At 38.7% G+C, this 23,838-nt stretch overlaps 1 protein-coding gene across 2 annotated transcripts in view; it reads left to right on the top strand.

The window, feature by feature from the left end:
- Positions 1–468: 468 nt before the first annotated feature.
- The window catches only part of LOC115210344 (vacuolar protein sorting-associated protein 4B), a 39,383-nt gene continuing 16,013 nt past the window's right edge, over positions 469–23,838 (top strand). Inside the window, exons 1-5 of one of the 2 annotated variants that reach the window (XM_029778880.2) lie at positions 469–627; positions 11,981–12,092; positions 18,065–18,233; positions 19,629–19,714; positions 21,082–21,201. In XM_029778880.2, coding sequence (XP_029634740.1) covers positions 604–627; positions 11,981–12,092; positions 18,065–18,233; positions 19,629–19,714; positions 21,082–21,201 — 511 coding nt within the window. In that variant the 5' untranslated portion in view covers positions 469–603. Of the gene's footprint in view, positions 628–11,980; positions 12,093–18,064; positions 18,234–19,625; positions 19,715–21,081; positions 21,202–23,838 lie in introns of both variants that reach the window. The other variant, XM_036502564.1, reaches the window with a different exon arrangement.

The raw sequence follows: 23,838 nt of genomic DNA, 5'->3' as shown, positions 1-23,838 counted from the left end.
AAAAAAAAAAAAAAAAAAATTGTAGTGAACTTTCACCTCACACATTCCTAATTAACAAATTAACACGATTATAACGATTAACACGATTATAACGGGATCCTAACATTTGCAAAAAAGGAAAAAACAAAATATAAACTAATCGCTCATATATATATATATATATATATATATATATGTATGTGTGTGTGTCTGTGTTTGTCCCCCTAGCATTGCTTGACAACCGATGCTGGTGTGTTTACGTCCCCGTCACCTAGCGGTTCGGCAAAAGAGACTGATAGAATAAGTACTGGGCATACAAAAAAAGAATAAGTCCCAGGGTCGAGTTGCTCGATTAAAAAAGGTGGTGCTCCAGCATGGCCGCAGTCAAATGACTGAAACAAGTAAAAGAGAGTAAAGAGAACGAAGCAGAGTAACGTTATATCAATTAAATGATGCAAGGAAGGACAAGTTATGTTTCTTTATAGTGTGTGTTTAACAGCTTTTGCCACAAGAGGCGCTTGCATAGCAGGAAGTCGTAAGCTTTCCATTTTGGACTTGAATTGCTTATTTTCATCAACCATTTCATTACATTTATTGGGTCTTCAAGCGATAACAGAAGCATCCATGACATCTGGTGGCACTTTGCAGGTAAATGGGAAGTCAAATGAAACTATAAACATACGATATATAGCCTTTTGCCGTCTGTCTCTTGTAGAATATCTCTCTTTTTTGCCGTCACAGGGCGTGTCGTTCCTCTCTTTTGCTCGTTTGTTATTTACTCTTTTAAGCAAAATCCCTCTTGACATAAAAACTTTAGAATCACATTTCTATGTTTATTACATTCGATATTTATTTCCTATTTTGATCGATTGCGAAAATCTTAATTCATTTCCTTAATAAACGATTAATTAATCCGTTTTCGAATCTCCTTTATTGTTGAAAATCGTTTTTTTTTTCCATCAACTTTGTAAGAGAAAACTATTTTGTTTTTACTTCTGTTGTTGTATTTGTTGTACGTTTAATTATTCGTAGTGACTGGGTCATTTAATACGACTACCAAAATTGAGAAATAAGTATGAAATAAGTATGTTTAGTCTGGCATAAACTGAAGAAATATTTCCTTTTTATTTCGGAGTACCTCGTCATTGGAGAATCCTCAAGTATCATATTTCAATTCTCTTTATTATTTTTTTTTCCCCTTTTCCTTTCCTTTCCGAATTTCACTTTTCCCGACGCAAGATACCATCTTTTTCCCTTCTAATTGTAGTAAATACTTTTGATATTTACCCAGTCAGTCTACTTCTCGACTGATCATCCCTAGTTACACAAAGATTTCTATTCATTTCTGTTTTTCTTTCTCAATATTTATTTCCTCATCTCACCATTTTGACATTTCTTTTTTGTTTTCATACGTCATATTTTCCTCTAACCTTATAAAATATTTATCGATTATTTATCACCACCAATGTTTTCTTTTTTCTTTTAAACTTCGTAACGAAGATTAAAAATAAAACAAACAAAACATTTTTTTAAAATTCAGTCATTATATTAACTTAAACAAACTATAAAATATGTCTAATTTAGATTCCTACGTAATTTACAATCATCATTTCTAGTTCAGATCTGAGTTTTCAACATTAATATTCAACAGATCTGTTTTGAAAAATCAGCAGGTGTTTTTTTTTTTTATTATTTAGTACGACTTGTTTTTTTGTCCCTTGCCAAACTATTCATTTTGTATTTATTTACTGTTTTATTTCAAAGTATCTTTCCGTCATATTCCTCGTACCATCTCTTACTTACTAACATAATTAGATACGCTTAGTGACTATGTAAAGAAAGTGTCAGTAATATTAGTGATATCGAATTGATATGTTAATTTTTGATGAGAATTTATAACGGAAGCGGAAAAAACACTGTTTGCACAAAATATTAATTCGAAACTCGAGAGTGTTATTTTATCGAATAGTATTAATTAGGAAAGAGAGTTTAATGACAGGAAAATAAATTAATTTTTATTTTCTATAACTTTCATCCGAGAAGGGTCAAGGTTCGTAAGCCTTGATTCTCTTAAATTTGGTACTAAGGTTGATGGTTTGCTTAGGTTGATATTGTTGATGTTTAGTTTGGCGGTTTGTGTTTGAAGGGAACATGTAGTCAGAGAAGAACCGTGGAATCGATGTCAGTTACACAAAAAGGCTTTAGCGAAATTCTTGAAATGGTGTTTGTGTGTGAGGTGTGGGCTTAGCCGTGTGGTTACTTCGTTAATCCGAACTCTCGTTGAATTCTTGATATAGTTGAAATGACAAGAGGTGCGGAGGCGAATCCAAAGAAGCAATTAGATTAATTAAGTTGGGAGACACTGCTTTAATATGTGTAGAAGAGATGCGGTCGCTTGATCTGCTAGAAATGAGAACGCACCCTCTGTCAAACCACACACTTCTGCCTTTATAAAGGAAAAGATACATTGAATAATCTAGTGCTGGGATATGAAAGTGATGATCACGGCTGGATCGCCTTTGATCATAGGTCTGCTCGGTCAGGGCTAAATTGATGAATAACATACAATAGCAGACTGAAAATAAAAGGGGATTCCTTGCATCAGTGGACCAGTGGTTATAGAGCAGTATTAGTTTAATGTCAGATGGATGGCATAATTTTTTATGCAGTCCAAATTATGTATGTAATAGGCTCTGTTCTCAATTGTAAGAATAATTCCCTAATTGCAGCTTGTAGAATGTCAGAACAGCTCAGAATTGAACTAGTTTCAAGCTTGAAGAATTAAGCCTAGTCTTTGTAATGTTTTACTTTTATCTGTGATGTATGCGTTTGTAGAAGAAGAAGAAGAAGAAAAAGATAGTGTCTATATTTTAATGATGAATAGAATTAGTTTGTTATTTCTGCTATTCTTCAACAATTTTAGAAATGTCACAACTAGTTTTTTTAATGAAATAGTTTTCAAACATAGCTGATTCTGTTTTACTTTCTGTATTGAAATATGCTGTTCTGTTGTGTTCTACTCACACCTACCTTATTCAGGATTATTATACCATACTATGGAGATTTTAACAGTTTATGGAGATATGCATGTCTAGATGTTGAGTTATATCATCATCATTTAAAGTCCATTCTCCATGCTGTCATGGGTTGGATGGTTTGAGAGGAACTGGCAAGGCCTGTGGCCCGCATCAGGTTCCATAGTCTGTTTTAGCTTGGTTTTTCTGGCTGGATGCCCTTTCTAAAGACAACCACTTCACAGTCTGCTGGGAGATTTTTATGTGGCATCAGCACCCATACCATCAAACACACAGGAGATCAAGGATGAATGAAGAATAGTATTATCTCATGAGGAATGAGATTATCTTTGAATTTAAAGATAACAACAAGCAGATTAATGTAGAGAAGTGAAAAAATGTAGGGTATTGAACCAAACTCTAAATACGCTTGAATCAACCACTGCAATGGATTATAGTATATGAAAAATATAAATAATTGTAGTCATCATCACCATCATCATTTAACGTCCGTTTTCCGCGCTGGCATGGGTTGGACGGTTCGACCGGGGATCTGGGAAGCCAGAAGGCTGCACCAGGCTCCAGTCTTATCTGGCAGTGTTTCTACAGCTGGATGCCCTTCCTAACGCCAACCACTCCATGAATGTAGTGGGTGCTTTTTAGGTGCCAGGCGAGGCTGGCAACAGCCACGGTCGGATTGGTGCATTTTACGTGCCACCGGCACGGAAGCCAGTCGAAGCGGCACTGGCATTGGCCACGATTCAGATGGTGCCTTTTACGTGCCACCGGCACGAAAGCCAGTCGAGGCGGCGCTGGCATCGGCCACGATTCGGATAGTGGTTTTTACGTACCACCAGTCCAGGAGTCCTGGCAACTGCCAGGTGCCAGTCAAAAAATGAAATAAGTATATAACAAAAGAGCTTTGTTTAGAATTTCTCATGCCAATCACAGCTGAAAGCTTTGCTGATATCAAGAGCAATAACTTTATTGAAGTTTTCAGGGGCAAGACACCATTGTTGTGTAAGAAAACAAACCATTTATATGTGAATCTGTGTGTAAACTCTATTGGTGATAATTGAAGGGGAAAAGAATTTCAAGGCAGAGAGGGAGGTGATTTCTCGTGATCATTCCCATCAACTTTGAAATATCTGAGCCACTGAGGGAGCCTATATATGGTCGCTCAACCAGCTAGACACAACAGCGTAATTCTCTAAAATTGTACTATTGATTTTAGAAAAGAAGGACAGATTATATAATATAGTCCTATATATAAAAAAATTACAGATGGCCATGTTTGGAGTGCTGTTGACCATAGGTCATTTCAATCAGGACTGACTGGGGTTAAAGAGTAACAACAATAACTTATATATTGAGAGTATGTACTATAAATTGATAGAGGCTAAGGTGCAAAAAATTATCTTCTGTGTGGAAGAGACATTGTCTTACATGCTCCATTAAAAATTTTATGGTTTGGTCACTTTACATGTTTGTTTAGCCATGTATTAATTATTACAGAGTGAAAACTGGAACATAACCTACTTACTGTATTTGGCAGAATTGCATTAGCAGTAGTGAGGGAAGTTTGCTTGAAGCAAACGTATCCCAGTTGGTTGGATATGTTGCTTACTCTTTACTCTACTTGTTTCAGACATTTGACTGCGGCCATGCTGGAGCACCGACTTTTTAGTCGAGCAATCGACCCCGGGACTTATTCTTTGTAAGCCCAGTACTTATTCTATCGGTCTCTTTTGCCGAACCGCTAAATGACGGGGACGTAAACACACCAGCATTGGTTGTCAAGCAAAGCTAGGGGGACAAACACAGACACACAAACACACACATACATATATATATATGTATATATATGACAGGCTTCTTTCAGTTTCCGTCTACCAAATCCACTCACAAGGCATTGGTCGTCCCGGAGCTATAGCAGAAGACACTTGCCCAAGGTGCCACGCAGTGGGACTGAACCCAGGACCATGTGGTTGGTTAGCAAGCTACTTACCACACAGCCACTCCTGCACCTATTTTTGTGCATTTTTGTATGATAGCCAGAGGGAAAAGGGCAATGATCATAATTTTTGCTGGTCCTCCCAGCTGGTGAGAGTGATGTGATTGATGTTTATTTAGCTTTAATACCTAGGATGATCTATATGAAAAATGTGACCTGGTTGGAAGTTCCAAGGAATTGTAATCTTGAGAGGAAACACTGGCTGAAATGTTTACTTGAGATTCAGCTCATGAGACAAAGTAAAGGTGATCCTGGATGTTGAGGGTATGCAGTTAGCTAGTTCAAAGAAGTAGTTACCAATTGTAGTATAAATAATAAATGTAAAGCCACGGTTGCAGATTTTTGGTGAGTGGACCGTTGCCAATCAGTCAAATGGCTTTGTTTTGGATGTAGTCTAGGATATTTTTGAGCATGTGTGTATGGAGCTGTGGAACTGTCGCATGTTTGTGAGCAGTGCTTCAGGGTGGATTTTATTTGAGCTTTGTAGATGGTTGCTAACCATTGACAAAGCTCAAATAAAATCCACCTAATCAGTTCTGAAGTATTTCTTATCTCTGATGAAGGTTTGTTGATATCACGTGCAATAACATTTAGTCAAAGTTTGGGAGAGTGGGACTTGGAGTACATATTTCCAGTAGATCTGGGTCTACAGAAGCCACACTGGTGTTTGTTAAGTGGGAGAGAGAAAAAGAAAGTCAGTGCAATAAAGAAGGTGATTGTTAACAATTAGCTGTTACCATTACTTTTATTGTTGAACATCTAGATCAGTGGTTTTCAACCAGGGTTCCGCCAGTACAGTCCAGGGGTTCTGCAAGAAGTTACAAAAATGCTAAAATCGACAGTAATTTTTAATTCTCCTGTGCAGATATGTGTGCATAAGACTATTAAATTATTGCACGGGTTCCTCGAGCCAGTGGAATGTTTCCTTGGGGTTCCGCTCTAGCAAAAAGGTTGAAAAGCACTGCTCTAGATAGTTAGTTAAGAAGTTGGCAGTGTTAGTGATATTGCCCTTTTGGGGAATGGAACATGCTAGCATATTTTCAATGAGTTGAAGAGATTCATGGACAGGGAGACGTGTCTATGACAATAGCAGCTGTTGAAAGTGTATAGCTTCAGTGAACAAAGTTGCTTTGTTTTCAGGCCGCTCTTTGCTGTCACTTGTGTATTTCAGTCAATTTTGAAAATAAGTAAGGATTTGGAGGGATTTAACAAATAAACTTTTTCATGCTTAAATTGTTGACTGGAATCATCATCATCATCGTTTAGCATCTGCTTTCCATGCTGGCATGGGTTGGACGGTGCAACTGGGGTCTGGGAAGCCAGAAGGCTGCACCAGGCCCAGTCTGATCTGGCAATGTTTCTACGGCTGGATGCCCGTCCTATTGCCAATCACTCCATGAGTGTAGTGGGTGCTTTTTACGTGCCACTGGCACAGGTGCCAGACGAGTCTGGCAAACGGCCACGATCGGATGGTGCTTTTTACATGCCACCAGTACGGAAGCCAGACGAGGCTGGCAACAGCCACGATCGGATGGTGCTTTTTACGTGCCACCGGCACGGAAGCCAGTCGGGGCAGCGCTGGCAACAGCCACGTTCGGATGGTTCTCTTATGTGCCACCGGCATTGGTATCACAGCTACAATTTCCATATATAACTAAATGGTTTTACATAATATCATGATGGAAGAGTTTAATTTAAATGTGAAAACTTTAAAGTTCGCAGTTTTTGTACTCTTCAGCCAGAGGTAGCTTCAAATAGGTTGATGTTGAAACAGGTAATGCATGAAAGTATCTGTAGATGTCTATCAAAGTTTTGTTAGTAGATGAAGTCTTCCAGTTGATGACCATTGATATTTCTTTCCTTCAAGTATTCAGCATGAATACTTGTGGACTACTTGGCTGGATTACGTGGAGGATTATCTAAATCACTCTCTTGTATCTGATAGGTTGACTTGTTTCCAAGAGTAGCTGATATAGCTAGGATGGGAAACTCCCTAATTAGCTGAGATGAAAAATCAGAAAAGTTTTTAGGGCAAAGAGGAGATTGTTGTTGAGTAACTCAGGTAATCTCTGAATTTTTCTATGGCACTAAAAGTGTAATCCACAGACCGAATCCTTCAGATATACAATGTTTTTGCCTAGTTAAGGATTACACTGCAAACCTTGAGATGCAGTAGTTTATTGTATGAAGTGCAGTGGACATGTTGCATTTTCTGATCTATTCAATCTGTTCCTATAGGTACTAGTGGTTGTCTACAGTAGAGACCAGAAAAAGAGATTTGTTTGACAATTGTTGGTCGTTGTGTGTGTTTATTGAGCAAAAACACCTAAAGCTCCACGAGGCTCCGGCAGGGGGTGGTGGCGACCCCTGTTGTACTCTTTCGCCTCAACTTTCTCTCACTCCACTCTTACTTCCTGTTTCTGTTGTACCTATATTTCAAGGGGCCGGCCTTGTCACTCTCTGTGTCACGCTGAATATCCCTGAGAACTACGTTAAGGGTGCACGTGTCTGTGGAGTGCTCAGCCACTTACACGTTAATTTCACCGGAACCCTCATCGTCGTAACCGACGGAGTGCTTCCATCCTTTGTAGTGTGTTTCCAAACAGTTTTTGGTGGATTAATGAGGTCATTGAAGCCGCTGTTATTTTCGTGTACAAGTTTGTTGTCATTGTGAAAGGGATTGTGTTCTGGGATGTTATACACATGTTGAGGTTGTAAAATAAGAAAAAAGGAAAAAAATAATTAAGTAAATCATTGTGTGTTGTTAAGTGATCTCCAATGATTGAATGGCTACTTAGGTACAAGTTGAGGTGATAAAGCTGTGAAGACAAGGCAGGAAGTAGACAAGTTGTCTATTTTTGTTATTCTTCAGCTATTTTAGGAAATTCATAACTAGTTTTTAATGAAATAGATCTCAAGCATGACTGATTTTTTTTCTTTTTATATTAAAATATACTGTTCTGTTGTGTTCTACTCACCTATCTTATTCATCACAATCATCATTATCATAAATCCATTTTCCATGCTGGCTTTGGTTGGATGATTTGCCAGCATCTGGCAGTCTAAGCCAAGCTCCAATGTCAGTTTTGGTATGGTTTCTACAGTTAGATTCCCTTCCTAATGCCAACCACTTTACAAAGTGTACTCTTTTACTTGTTTCAGTCATTTGACTGTGGCCATGCTGGAGCACCGCCTTTAGTCGAGCTAATCGACCCCAGGACTTATTCTTTGTAAGCCCAGTACTTATTCTATCGGTCACTTTTGCTGAACCGCTAAGTGACGGGGACGTAGACACACCAGCATTGTTGTCAAGCAATGCTATGGGGACAAACATATACACACACACAATTATATATATATATACATATATACGACAGGCTTCTTTCAGTTTCCGTCTACCAAATCCACTCACAAGGCATTGGTCGGCCTGGGGCTATAGCAAAAGTCACTTGCCCAAGATGCCACGCAGTGGGACCGAACCTGGAACCATGTGGTTGGTAGACAAGCTACTTACCACACAGCCACTCCTGCGCCTGTACTGAGTGTTTTTTGTTTTTTTTTTGTACCACCAGCATTAGTGAGGTTGCCAAGTAATTTGCAAGACAAAAAAAGAACAAGGAAAAAGCGTCTGCTACTAAATGATGATTGTTGGGGCAAGTAGCTTTATGCCAAGTGTTGAAAGGCTAAAATATGATAGAGACACAAGAGTAGGTATCTTGCTATAGAGGGGATACATAGCTACCACACACATATAGGAGTGGGGTAGGAGTAGTTAGGAAGGAGATAAAAATGCTAGCGATGGTGTGTCAGAATAAACTCTCAAGGTATAAGAAGGTGAGCATGTGAGAGGATAGAGACAGTGGATCAGGGGAGGGAGAGTGAGTACTCTCAGTGTATTAGAAAATAGTAACAGATCGTTAGAGATGGGGGAAGAGGATGTAAGGTGAGAGAAAGAAGTGGCTCAGGAAGGATAGATCAGAAGGTAGAGTGATGATGTGCAAGGTGCAGGAGTGATGATGAGGGAAATGTAAGGGTACATAAAGGTGATTATAGTGAGGCTGGTCTCAAGATGATAGTGATTTCCTGTGCTTGAGAAGGCCTGTCCACCTCAGCAAAAATCATGTCCTAAAAGCCTTCTGGTTATACTTGTGACTCATTCTGCCTCGTCAAGCATACCTCTAACAACCAACCCTTCATCACTCCTCTGTCTATGGGCAGTATTGACACATATTACTCCTCTCCTTGTCTTTGTACCACCTATTACTTTCTTCCCATTATCCTCCCTTCCCCAGCCACACTTTCAGTGATCTCCTTTCTGTACCTTCAATTATCTTGCTTCTGCCACGTTCCATTTAACACCTCCCATATCTACTTCCATTCTCAGCACCCTCCCATATATGCCATCCACTCACTATCATATTGTAAACTGAAAATCTTTAAATTGTAAAAATATTTTGTCTTATCATCATCATCATCATTTAACGTCCGCTTTCCATGCTAGCATGGGTTGGACGGTTCAACTGGGGTCTGGGGAGCCCGAAGGCTGCACCAGGCCAGTCAGATCTGGCAGTGTTTCTACAGCTGGATGCCCTTCCTAACGCCAACCACTCCGAGAGTGTATCTGATTCAATAATTGTATCATATATATAAGGGCTATTTGTGTGTGTCATCATCATCATTGTTTAATGTCTACTTTCTATGCTGGCATCGATGGCATGTAAAAAGCACCATCCGATCGTGGTCGTTTGCCAGCCTCGTCTGGCACCTGTGCCGGTGGCACGTAAAAAGCACCCACTACACTCACGGAGTGGTTGGCATTAGGAAGGGCATCCAGCTGTAGAAACACTGCCAGATCAAGACTGGGCTTGGTGCAGCCTTCTGGCTTCCCAGACCCCAGTTGAACCGTCCAACCCATGCCAGCATGGAAAGCGGACATTAAACGATGATGATGATATAATATATATATATATATATATATATATATATATATATATATATATATATAAATTTAATGTTTGTATTTTATTGCTTTTGTTGAACTATGAATACCTTTGAACCCATAAACATTTTGGATAGAAATACTGTTAAAATAAATAGTTTATTCTACTTCACCAAATTTTTATTTTGTGATAGGCAGATCACCAAATTGTAAATAGATAGATATGTGTTTTACAAGTACAAACTCGCTCATCATTATCATCATCGTTTAGCATCCGCTTTCCATGCTAGCATGGGTTGGACGGTTCGACTGGGGTCTGGGAAGCCAGAAGGCTGCACCAGGCCCAGTCTGATCTGGCAGTCTTTCTACAGCTTGATGCCCTTCCTAACGCCAACCACTCCGTAGGTGTAGTGGGTGCTTTTTACGTGCCACCGGCACAGGTGCCAGACGAGTCTGGCAAACGGCCAAGATTGGATGGTGCTTTTTATGTGCCACTGGCACGTGGACCAGATGAAGCTGGCAACGGCCACGGTTGGATGGTGCTTTTTACATGCCACCGGCATGGAGGCCAGTCGGGCGGCGCTGACTACGGCCACGTTCAGATGGTTCTCTTACGTGCCACCGGCACTATATATATATATATATATATATATATATATATATAAGGAAAAGCAAAGCTGAGTCTACTTACTTTTAATTAGTTACTGTGGGTTTTATAATTCACCTGTACAGGTACTAAAAGCATGTGAAATTTGATATTTTGTTGGTTTTCAGTGTTGAGCTTGATTCTCCTTATAGAGTAAAAGTTTCTGCAATAGACCAGAAGGTGATAATATTTGCTCTGTAGGTCCCTATAATTTAGAAAAAGGCTCAGTTGATAACATACAGAAGTATGTGACTCAATAGTGGCTAAGGTTGTATAAATTAACTTCAGGTCCAGAATTACTAGAACAAAGTTGTAAATTAACAATGGAGACTATAAGAGATGTTAAACCATGAATGTTTTCAATTATATATATCATCATCATCATCATCGTTTAATGTCCGTTTTCCGCGCTAGCACGGGTTGGACGGTTCGACCGGGGTCTGGGAAATCAGGGCTGCACCAGGCTCCAGTCTGATCTGGCAGTGTTTCTACAGCTGGATGCCCTTCCTAACGCCAACCACTCCGTGAGTGTAGTGGGTGCTTTTTACGTGCCACCTGCACAGGTGCCAGGGGGGTCTGGCGTCGGCCACGATCGGTTGGTGCTTTTAACGTGCCACCGGCACGGAAGCCAGTCGAGGCGGCGCTGGCAACGGCCACGTTCGGATGGTGCTTTTTATGTGCCACCGACACAGGTATCTCAACTACTATTTCCATTCATATTTGTTTCGATGTTCGTGTACATGCACTTGACTCAACAGGTCTCCTCAAGCACAGCGAGACATTCCGGGATCCAAGGTACTTTGAATGGGCAGGGGCTATGCGGAACTGGAGCCGGAAGCATCCCGGGTCTTTGTAGTCACAGCACATCTCCAGAGATCTCGGTCCTTCGCCATTGCCTCAGTGAGGCCCAACGCTCTGAGGTTATATTCTAAATTCACCCAACAAATTTGTAGATGGAAATAGATGTCATATTGTCCCAGGACTTCTTCAGTTCCAGAATTCATCTGTTTGATATTGTGTTTTTTTACTCAGCTGGAGTTATCTATATGTGTACAGTAAATAATATTTTTACCATTATGTATTGCTTAATCAGAATGTAAGTCAGCTGTGAAGGACACTTTAAAAGAAAAAAAAATCATCTAATTTTCTTCTGTGTTCATTTTATTGTCTATACAGATATAGTTTTCAATTACAAGTTTAATTTATTAATTTTCAAGTTATGTTTTCAGATGGAATGAATAGATAAAAATTCAGAGAGCATTATAGTGTATTGTTGATTCATAACCAAGAAAATAGTTGTAAATCTGCATTCTTGGTTCATATACCAACTATTGTGCCTGTTATTTTTCTCCTTTACTTAATAAAAATATCAATATTTAATTGTTTAGAAAGCCATAGAGCTTGTTACTAAAGCCACCGAGGAAGACAAAAAGAAGAACTATGAAGAGGCACTGAGATTATATGAACATTCAGTAGAATATTTTCTTCATGCTATTAAATGTGAGTATTCTTAATATTTCTGTCTCAAAACATAAGTTCAGGTCACCATGTTTTTCTTTTCACTTTCATCAAGAATACATTGTTTTGTACAGATCTGTTTTCAATCCTTACTAATTTACAAAAAATATATTGGCAGCTAATTCCAATCAGGTTGTAAAAGCATGGTGCCCTTATTGATTCTGAGAAGAAACAACCACAGAAATGTTCCTATAAACAGCCCCTTCAGTTGCCGAATGAAGAAAATGTATAGACCAAAGAAAGACTGCCTTAACCCTTTAGCATTTAAACCAGCCATATCCGGCCAAAAGTATTCTGCCTGTTTTATGTTCAAACTGGTCAGATCTGGTCTCTCACAGCAAACCTACAATATCGTTTTAAAAATTAACAACTACCTCATCAAAATCTCAAAGCTACAAGATAATGCATGATTAGTTCAAGGCAATGTGGCTGAAAAAGCATAAATTTTGGTAGAATAATCATCATCATCATCGTTTAACGTCTGTTCTCCATGCTAGCATGGGTTGCGAACACTAAAGGGTTAAGTAGATCCAATAGTGGGACTAGCTATTTAGGTTGACTACGTAGTTGAAAGAACTATTAAGGAAGAGAGGGCAGGGAAAATAGCAGGACCATAGAGTTTGTTGCTGAGATGTTGACGGTATTTGACAATATAGGATATACACTAGTTACCTGCATAATCAATTAGATAGTACAAGGAGATGTTATCTCTCATGACTAGCATAACATCAGCATTTCAAACTGATACAGAAACAAGATGATTATTTAGAAAGGAGGAATTAAATTGATAGACCAAGTTATGAAAATATTAGATAGACTTAGCTTATCAGAGTGGGAAGTAATTTAGTAAAATGTGATTTAGGTTGTACTCTGACAGGAATCCCTGATGCCCTCTGTTTAGTTGACTTGGATAGGTGGCCTTTAATATGGTACCTTAATCTGTTTGTTTGTCACTAAGAAAACTGGGAGTAGGTGAATGTATAAAGATACTGTCAGCTAAGTGAGTAGGCAACAAGTTTACTGAAAAACTTATTTTGTAGGTGTCCCCCCCTATCAGGGTTCATTTCTCAGTCCCTTCCTGTTTGTTATAGTTCTTCAGGCTTCACAACTTATTTTACGGCTGAGTAAGTCTAAAAATTAAAAGCTGTCCCTAGCATGGAAGCAAAATCTAGAATTGAGAAGGTTTAATGTCAACCTATTAAAGACAGAAGTTTTAGTTTGTAGGGAGGGAAACTAAACTCTACTGTTATACTCTTTTACTTGTTTCAGTCATTTGACTGCGGCCATGCTGGAGCACTGCCTTTAATCGAGCAACTCGACCCCGGGACTTATTCTTTTGTAAGCCCAGTACTTATTCTATCGGTCGTCTCTTTTGCCGAACCGCTAAGTAACGGGGACGTAAACACACCACCATCGGTTCTCAAGCAATGCTAGGGGGACAAACACAGACACACAAACATACACGCACACACATATATATATAGATATATACGACGGGCTTCTTTCAGTTTCCGTCTACCAAATCCACTCACAAGGCTTTGGTCAGCCCGGGGCTATAGCAGAAGACACTTGCCCAAGATGCCACACAGTGGGACTGAACCTGGAACCATGTGGTTGGTTAGCAGGCTACTTACCACACAGCCACTCCTGCGCCTATGATATGTTATCATGATATGCAAAAATTGGATAGGTATCCAATATAAATTACGCGTGAGAAAAAAATGTGCAGTGGAATGTGAAGCAGGCTGACAGAAAACGACTAGAAATGAAATAGCTTGTGACAGATGATTGGAGTGAGAAGTGAAAGTTCTTATGAAATGCAGTCGTTCAACAGCTCAGAAGACTTGCCATTAGTTGTCAACAGCTGTTACCTTGGTGATGTAGCCAGCAATAGATGTGGGTATTGCAAAAGCATAGCAGCAATAATAAGGATGAGGTAGAAGTTTAGAGAGCTATTACCTCTGCTAATAACAAAGGGTTTCCTTCTGTGAGTGAAGGGCAGAGTGTAATACTGTATGCTATCAAGATCATCATCATCATCATCGTTTAACGTCCGTTCTCCATGCTGGCATGGGTTGGACGGTTCAACTGGGGTCTGTGAAGCCAGAAGGCTGCACCAGGCTCCAGTCTGATCTGGCAGTGTTTCTACAGCTGGATGCCCTTCCTAACGCCAACCACTCCGTGAGTTCTTTTTATGTGCCACCTGCACAGGTGCCAGACGGAGCTGGCAAACGGCCACGGACGGATGGGGCTTTTTATGTATGTAGAGGATATGTAGAAACAGAAAAGAAATGGTGCAAGTAATTTTTGATGGTTGTGCAATATCAACATGCATGAATGATGGATTAGAGGAATCAGTAAGAGAGATAGATAGATAGAGAGAGAAAACTGTATTGGTATGGGTATATTATGTGTATGAAGCTGATGGTTGGCTGATAAAGTGCCAAGCAATCTTAGTGGAAGGAACCTGTAGAAGAGGAAAATGAATGATTTTGGAAGAAGTGATAAAGGCTGATTCCAGGATGCTGAACCTCAGGAAAGATGTCAAGTGGCTGCAAATAATTGGTTCTGTACTAGGAACAGGATCAGCCAATAACCGAAATCGAACCTCATCCGACGACAGGCACCCATGCCAAACCCCCTTCTCTGCTTGCGAAGACCTGTTGGGGCAAGTGAAATCGAAATCGGAATCGAACCAATCCTATGACTGGCACCCGGCAGTTGCCAGGACCCCTGGACTGGTGGTACGTAAAAGCGCTATCCGAATCGTGGCCGATGCCAGCGTCGCCTCGACTGGCTTCCGTGCCGGTGGCATGTAAAAAGCACCATCCGAATCGTGGCTGATGCCAGCGTCGCCTCGACTGGCTTCCGTGCCGGTGGCACGTAAAATGTACCAATCCGATCGTGGCTGTTGCCAGCCTCGCCTGGCACCTGTGCAGGTGGCACGTAAAAAGCACCCACTACACTCACGGAGTGGTTGGCATTAGGAAGGGCATCCAGCTGTAGAAACACTGCCAGATCAGACTGGAGCCTGGTGCAGCCTTCTGGCTTCCCAGACCCCCGGTCGAACCGTCCAACTCATGCTAGCATGGAGAACGGACGTTAAATGATGATGATGATGAAAACCATTATATTAATGATAGAGTATCTAGATTTAAAGTTAGTTATGTTATGATTATAATCATTTTAATCATAGGCACAGGTGTGATTGTGTGGTGAAGAAGCTTGCTTCCCAACCATGTGGTCTTGGGTTCAGTCTCACTGCATGGCACCTTGGGCAAGTGTCTTCTATAGCCCTAGGCTGACCATAGCCTTGTGAGTGGATTTGATAAAAGGAAACCAAAAGAAGCCCATCTTGTGTGTGTGTGTACCTTTGTGTTGTGTTTGTTCTCTCCTTACCATTTGACAAGCAATATTGGTTTGTTTATGTCCCTGTAGTGGTTTAACAAAAGACTGCTGGAATAAATTCTAGACTTAAGAAAGAATAAGTACTGGGGTGATATGTCCCACCATGGCCACATCCAATGACTGAAATACATAAAAGAAAGTGTAAGAAAGACTAGAAAACTTGAATAAATTGATCATTCTTTCTAATATGTAACAATGTGTTGCTTCTAATCTTTTTCTTACGTCTTAGATAAGGATAATAAATATTTAGTAATTTTCTTCTGTTTGTCTCTGTTTGACTGTAAGGTTCAATCTGATTGAGACATCGTAGATTGAACTACTTCATATAAATTGTCTGTAATTGTACTTTATAAATTGTTGCATAAAAAATAAGCAATTCTCTTCAAAGATCGTTTGACTACTGATTTATTTAACTTTTTGAAATGTATAATATGCATAAACTATTCTTAAAATCACTGGCAGCATTATGCTATTTTAGACTAGATTAAGATGGCATAGTTTTTTTATTGTTTTATTTGATTTGACCACAAGATTTATTCTTTGTAAGCCTAGTACTTATTCTATCAGTGCCTTTTGCTGAACCACTAAGTTATGGAAATGTAAACACAACATCGGTTGTCAAGCAATGGTGGGGGCACAAATACACGTACACATGCACAAACGCACACACACAATAGTCTTCTTACAGTTCCTGTGTACAAAATCCACTCAGAAGGCTTTGGTCGGCCATGAAAAGTTATCTCGTAAAAGAATAAGTAAATGTAAGTAAAGTGGCCCACGAGTGCAGTTAGATTCTGTCCAGTTACACAGAAGTTGTTGAATGGGAAACAACCGTACACCATACAGGGTAAATGTAACGAAGTGTCAACTTGCATTGTTCAATGACAGAATGATGAAGTTATTTACTTGGAGGAAAATTTGTAAATCTTTTTCCGAGTCACAAACAGATAGCTGTAATGTAGTAGAAATAGCAGCCAAATCTTTCATTTTCTGTAGAAAGGAGCCGTTTATGTGGTAGGGGACCTCGGACTTTTGAGAGAAAATCTGAGGTCCTCCATCACAACCCTCGATTTGTTTCTGAAGAAAAATAGGTTTATAGCATATTAGGAGTTGAGGGTACTTGATTCTATGCAAAAAATCCCCCCTTTTTTTTCCTTAGTGAAACGTGTGCGGGTTCATTTATCAAAATTTATCCAATTTACAAATGATAAAGGTTACTTACCGAATTCAGCAGAATGAATGAAAGGGTTTTACTTGATCAGTATTGCTTTATTAGAGTAATCTTGTGAAAGGAAAGGTGAGAGAAATGGTAAGAGCAAAGGAGAATGTGGTTATGAATCGCATACCAAAATTTTGTTGTTTGCCTTGACATTAATTTTGGGTGTTGTTTGTCAATGCATGGCTGTTCTGTCATATTTATTAGAAATCAGACAGTGAGAATGATAAAGATATCAGTGGTGCTATAGCCGTGTGGGGGTTATTTGAACTCTCTGTACACTAGCAAAGCTAGAGGTGAAGTGGATGACAATATATTTCACTTGACAGGGTAGCATCTGGTTAATGTCTCTTACCATCTTCCATTGTCCCATCGTGAGTAAGTTTCATTTCCCTGTCGTGGGAAGCAAATGAGAATGAAATATGAGGGGACAAGGTTTTTGAGATTATGGTTCAAATGTAAGGCAAGGCTGAAAGGGTTCCCAACAGCTATTAGTAGCAGGGGTAGTGTGTTGATGATGAAAAGTTATCTTGTAAAAGAGTAAGTAAATGTGTGTAAAGTGGACAACGAGTGTAGTTAGAATCCGTCCAGTTGGACAGAAGTTTGTTGAATGGGAAACGTGTGCACACCATACAGGGTAAATGTAATAAAGTGTTAACTTGCATTGTTCAATGACAGAATGATGAAGTTATTTACTTGGATGAAATCTGTTTTGAATCACAAACGGAATGTTAATTTAAGAACGACATGCTGTTACATGGTAGCAAGGCATGGTAGAAATAGCAGCCAAATCTTTCATTTCTATTGAAAGGAGCTGTTTACACATCATTTCGATATCATGTTGATCTAAGTGTTAATATGAGACTGTAAATGTGCAATGAAAGTGAAACATTGTTATGAAGCGGAAGAATAAAATTGAAACATTGATGTTATTCTTTCACTTTTGACACGTAATAGCAAACCAGTGTAAAAAATTACTCTGGCCTGCATTAGGCAAGAAGTTGAAAACTTTTTTGGCCCATGACACTCCATGGACCGTATGTAATGTATGTGTAAAATTTGAATGAAATCGGTTGTGTAGTTCTCGAGTTTTAGGGATTCACGTAGACAGACAGACACACATTCTCATCTTTATATATATAGATAAACAATGAATTTCTGTTATTATATTTTAAGTCTGTTAAGGTGGTCCAGAAGGTACAAAAATTAGAACATAATTGAATGTTTATCTAGTTTGATACACTCCTGTTTGCACCTCAAAACTTGCTGGGCTAGCAAGAAGAAATATTTTCAGCTCTAGTAATTTAAGGATTGTATTACTTTTTCACAGATGAAGCCCAAAGTGATAAGGCCAAAGAAAGTATTCGTGCCAAATGTGCACAATACTTAGACAGAGCTGAAAAACTAAAGGTATATCTAAAGAAGAAAAAAAAGCAGCCTGTGAAAGACGGAGAATCAAAAAATTCACATTTTGGTAAAGATGGTGAGTCCAGCAAAAAGTAAGTGAATTGTTGATTAAAAAATACTTTAGTAATTTCTAAATAATGATAAATAGTGAAGATTTTAATCTGAATAAATTTTAATGAAATTCCTTATAAATTTCTTTTGCATTCTTAATTAAATTAGCAATTATGGTTTTAACTTTTCTGTGTGCTTCATTGCCTATAATACTTATGCATACTGTGTACAAATTATGACTCATTAGTAGGTTTATTAACTTGTTCTGTACTGAGCTTTTCTTTTCTTTTGGTTCATTGATATTCCTAATCTGGTTCTACAGTTGAATTTATAATAACTTTTACATGCATTCTTTGTGTATTATGGAGATCGTTTCGCAATGTCAGATATTTCAGAAAGTATCTGATAAGTGAAATAGCTCTCTAGCCTTCAGCACAAAGAAATGGTGCCTGTTTTCCAGTTTATAGCAGAAAGTGTCTAAAGTAATGTTTGTTTGTAGTAGTTTAATCATATCCTTTTCGTGCTTTTGTTATGTATTGAATTATTTTTCTTATATAGTTTTTCTTTTAGCTAAAATTCTGATATAATATTTTACTGGAAAAAATTCATTCTATGTTGATATTGTAGTACAACTGTGGAATGTAAATAACATTGGTTATGCTACAGCATTTAAAAAAAAAAATTTTAAATTTCAATATTCCATCACGCTTCAGGACCAGCTTCTGCAACAGCCTGGGTTTCAAGGCCCACAGCTTTTTAATATTCTCCCAAAGAGTCTGAGGAACTTGCACAAAAGTAGATGTAGTGGTTTTTAAATCAAAGCTGGACATCTTCCTGTCAAGAGTCCCAGATGAACCTACCTCACGGCAAGAGGTGCAAATGAAAGTAGCTATATCAAACTCCATTCTTCACCAAGTGCCACATAACAGACGAGGTTCTTCGCAATAACAGTGTAGCACAAAACGGCGGTGCATCAGCATGGCCGCAGCTCTGAGCTGAAACTAGAGAAAAAAAAATATCAATTCATACACAAAATACAAAACGAATGCATAAGAGTGTCTCTTCATAGTTGGTCAATTTGCTAGAAATAGTTACTTAATTCTTTAAATATCTCCCTACTATCCTGAAAAAATGAATTCATTGGATAACAATCCTGGATACGTTATGTATGTATGATCACTGCCAAAACACTTACAAGGCCAATAATATTATATTCCACAGCTTTGGGAACCCTTAAAACAGTATTTTCATACAAGAAATTTTCTTTAATTTTAAAAGGACTAAATAATATCATGTTACTGTTTTAGTATATTTTGATACTTAGTTTTAACTTTGATATAAAGATTTTATTTGTAATTTCAAACATAAATTAGCATTATGAGAGCATGAATTGATTACTACCATGAGATATGTTTTTAAAACATTTTTTTCAGCAGAGCAGGTAAAGATGACAAAGAGTCCTCAAGTGACTCCGACTCTGAGAAAGATCCTGATAAAAAGAAATTTGAAAATGCACTCTCGGGTAAGTTGCCCTTAAGTTTTTAATGATTTAAATTCTGTTTATATAGCTTTGAGAGAAAAAATCACTCCTTTCATTGCGGCTTTAGTAATAGTTTTATTTAAAAAATTTTAATGTGAGGTCATTCTCTCTTACTTTGCAGAAAATAAAGTTTTGTTAAGTACCCTATATCAGTTCTGCTTGAGCAGACTCATGGGTCAGCTATAGTTGATGGGAGCTTTTACTTTACTTACTTGACCTGGATGCACTGGCACAGTTAACACTAAGAGCATGCTGGAAGTAGATTCTCAGAAATACACAACCAGTCAAATACTCAAAAATGTGCTAAACAGAATTATAAGATTATGGTATAATATTTAAATATATATCCTCCGTCAGGCCTAACACTTGAGAGGAACTCAGCCACTTTGCCTCCGTCAGGCCCAACACTCGAGAGGAACTCAGCCACTTTGCCTCCGTCAGGCCCAACACTCGAGAGGAACTCGGCCACTTTGCCTCCATCAGGCCCAGTGCTCGAGAGAAACTCAGCCGCTTTGCCTCTGTCAGGCCCAACGTTCAAAAGATGTTCTTTACGTGTCACCAGCACTTGGCTTGACAGGTCTTCTCAAGCACAGCACATTGCCAAATGTCTCAGTCACCAGTCATTGCCTCTGTGAGGCTCAAAGTTCAAAGATTATGCTTCACCACCTCTTGTGTTACAAATGTAGTTTTGAAATCATTAGTCTTTGAAGATTTTTAAAATCATACAATATAACTTTCATTGAGAGAAAAGTTAAATGGTGTGTAAATAAAAATAAAACACAGCTGTGTAACATTTTGTGTTATATAATTTATATTGGTTCCCCCTCTCCTCTTTATGGCAATGTTAGAAATCTATGCATTTAGATATTGAGAAAACAAAATATGTATTATATTTTAGTAATTTTTTCAGTGAATAGGTATACATTTTATTGTTTTTATAAAATATTATATGATCTTGTTTGAAACCCCCCAAAATCAGTAAATAATATTTTTGATTCTTGAAAGTTTATGAATATGATTAAAATATTATTCATTTTTGTTTATAATTATTCAAAACTTAAGTTAGAAATCATTAAAAAAAATAATTAACCCTTTCGTTACTGTATTTATTTTGAGATGTTCTGTGTTTCTTTCAATTACTTTAAATATAACAAAGAATTTAGTAAAATAACTTAGTTATCATTCAGCTTGTATTAGGAACATAAATTGTGACTAAGGTTTGGTGGAAGATTTTAGAGTCGGTTTCAGCCAGGTTGGTAACAAAAGGGTTAAACAAGACTGATATTTATTTTTGTTGATCATTTTCTTTCTCATTAATTAACTGATTGTTACATCTAAAACTTTCTAAGGTGCCATTATTATGGAGAAACCACAGGTTAATTGGGAGGATGTAGCTGGATTAGACACTGCCAAAGAAGCCTTGAAAGAAGCTGTGATTCTTCCAGTCAAATTTCCACATTTATTCACAGGTAAATGATTTATTAAAGACTAAAAGAATTTACTGATTTGCCATAAATAATTGAAGAACTTTTTCTTTTACATCTTTTTAGCTAAATATTTCATGTAAAAGTTAAGATTGTGATTCTCTACTATTTTACAGTTTTCATTTCTTTTATATTATTGACTGTAAGTCTGTGGAATATTGCCCATTTTACGTTCTCTTACCAGTTTTATGCAATCCTTTTATCTTGTTGATAACAAAACTTTTTGAAACACAAAAATTAAAATACAATACATGTACTAATTTAAGAAATTAAAAAAATTTGTCTTAAACATTTCATCATCATCATCATTTTACGTCCATACTGGTATGGGTTGGACGGTTTGACTGGGCTGGTATGCTGGAAGGCTGCATCAGACTCCAGTTTGATTTGGCATGGTTTTCTACGGCTGGATGCCCTTCCTAATGCCAACTACTCCGAGAGTATAATGGGTGTGTTTACGTGCCACCAGCATGGATACCAATTTACGTGACACCAGTATCTGCCACGACTGTGATTTTGCTTGGCTTGATGGGTTTTCTTCTCAAGCACGCCATAATGCCAAAGGTCTTGGTTATTGCCTTTGTGAGGCCCAACACTTGAAAGGAACTCAGCCACTTTGCCTCCATCAGGCCAACACTCGAGAGGAACTCAACCACTGCCTCCGTCAGGCCCAACACTCGAGAGGAACTCAGCCACTTTGCCTCCATCAGGCCCAACACTCGAGAGGAACTCAACCACTTTGCCTCCATCAGGCCCAACACTCGAGAGGAACTCAACCACTTTGCCTCCGTCAGGCCCAACACTCGAGAGGAACTCAACCACTTTGCCTCCATCAGGCCCAACACTCGAGAGGAACTCAACCACTTTGCCTCCATCAGGCCCAACACTCGAGAGGAACTCAACCACTGCCTCCGTCAGGCCCAACACTCGAGAGGAACTCAGCCACTTTGCCTCCGTCAGGCCCAACACTCGAGAGGAACTCAGCCACTTTGCTTCCGTCAGGCCCAACGTTCAAAAGATGTTCTTTAAGTGTCACCAGCACTTGGCTTGACAGGTCATCTCAAGCACAGCGCATTGCCAAATGTCTCAGTCACCAGTCATTACCTCTGTGAGGCTCAAAGTTCGAAGATCATGCTTCACCACCTCAGTAAAACAAAAGGAAAAGAGTCATTATTTTTAAGCACTTCTCCCTCATTTAAAATAGATTGCATTTTTTCTGCTTTATAATTTTAAAACAATAGGTTTTATCATTCTTATTTTTTTAATATTTTATAAATCTAGCCCATATCTTAGATACTATTCCTTCCAAGTGACTTTAAGTTTATTTTTACACTATGGTAATGTATTATCATATTCTAACAGGTGTCTTTTTTTTAATTAGAAAAGACATAATCACAAATATATATATATAATCACAAATATATATATATATGTTTGTGTATGTGTGTTTGTGAATTGATGGCTGTATAGTTGGGAAATTTGTTTCCCAACCATGTGGTTTCAGGTTCAGTTGTACTTTGCAGTACCTTGGGATAGCGTCTTCTACTATAACCCCAGGCTGACCAAAGACCAAACCCTTACGAGAGGTTTGATAGACAGAAAGTGAAAGGAGTCCATTAGACCATCGTGTGTGTGTGTGTATAAATAATTAGAAAATGTGGTCCAATCAATGTGTTGGTTAATCTATGGTTTTCTCCATTTCCTAATTATTTTCATTGGTTCCTGATAAACTTGTTTATCCTGGTGTTACCTGCACTCAACGTGTCTGGTGTGCCTGCACACCATCACCTTGGGATAATACAGGTAACGGATACTGATAGTATATACGGATATTTTATCGCTTAGTCGGTTGCTATAACCACTAACTCTCTCTATAAATATATGTATATATATATATGTGTGTGTCTATATCATCATCATCATCATCATCGTTTATCGTCCGCTTTCCATGCTAGCATGGGTTGGACGGTTCAACTGGGGTCTGGGAAGCCAGAAGGCTGCACCAGGCCCAGTCTGATCTGGCAGTGTTTCTACGACTGGATGCCCTTCCTAATGCCAACCACTCCAAGAGTGTAGTGGGTGCTTTTTACGTGCCAGACGAGGCTGGCAAACGGCCACGATCGGATGGTGATTTTTACGTGCCACTGGCACGGGGACCAGATGAAGCTGGCAACAGCCACGGTCAGATGGTGCTTTTTACGTGCCACCGGCACGGGTGCCATTCGGGCGGCGCTGGCTACGGCCACGTTCGAACGGTTCTCTTACGTGACACCGGCACTGGTATCACAGCTACATTGCATGAGTGTATGTGCGTGAGCATGCTCATGTGTGTGTGTTTGTTTACATTTGCATTTCTCTGAAAAAAAACCACTGAGCAACAAGTCATCTACTGGCTTTGTGCCACCAAAGATCTACAGAATAAGAAATCCCTTACATGAAAAACAGTTAAGGGTTAGCAACAAGGAACGCATCCTGTTGTAAGACAATGTTCCAGTAATGTATTTGATTAACTCATTCTAGCCTAGTAAAGTAGATGTGAAAATGAACAAATATATATAAATGTGTGTTTGGCATTAGGAAGGGCATCCAGCTGTAGAAAGCAAGCCAAAACAGACTGGAGCC

The sequence above is a fragment of the Octopus sinensis genome, linkage group LG4, assembly GCF_006345805.1.
Source record: "Octopus sinensis linkage group LG4, ASM634580v1, whole genome shotgun sequence".
NCBI lineage: Eukaryota > Metazoa > Mollusca > Cephalopoda > Octopoda > Octopodidae > Octopus > Octopus sinensis.
The sequence above is the reverse complement of the archived record's forward strand: the minus strand, read 5'-3'. Positions and strand labels throughout refer to the sequence as shown.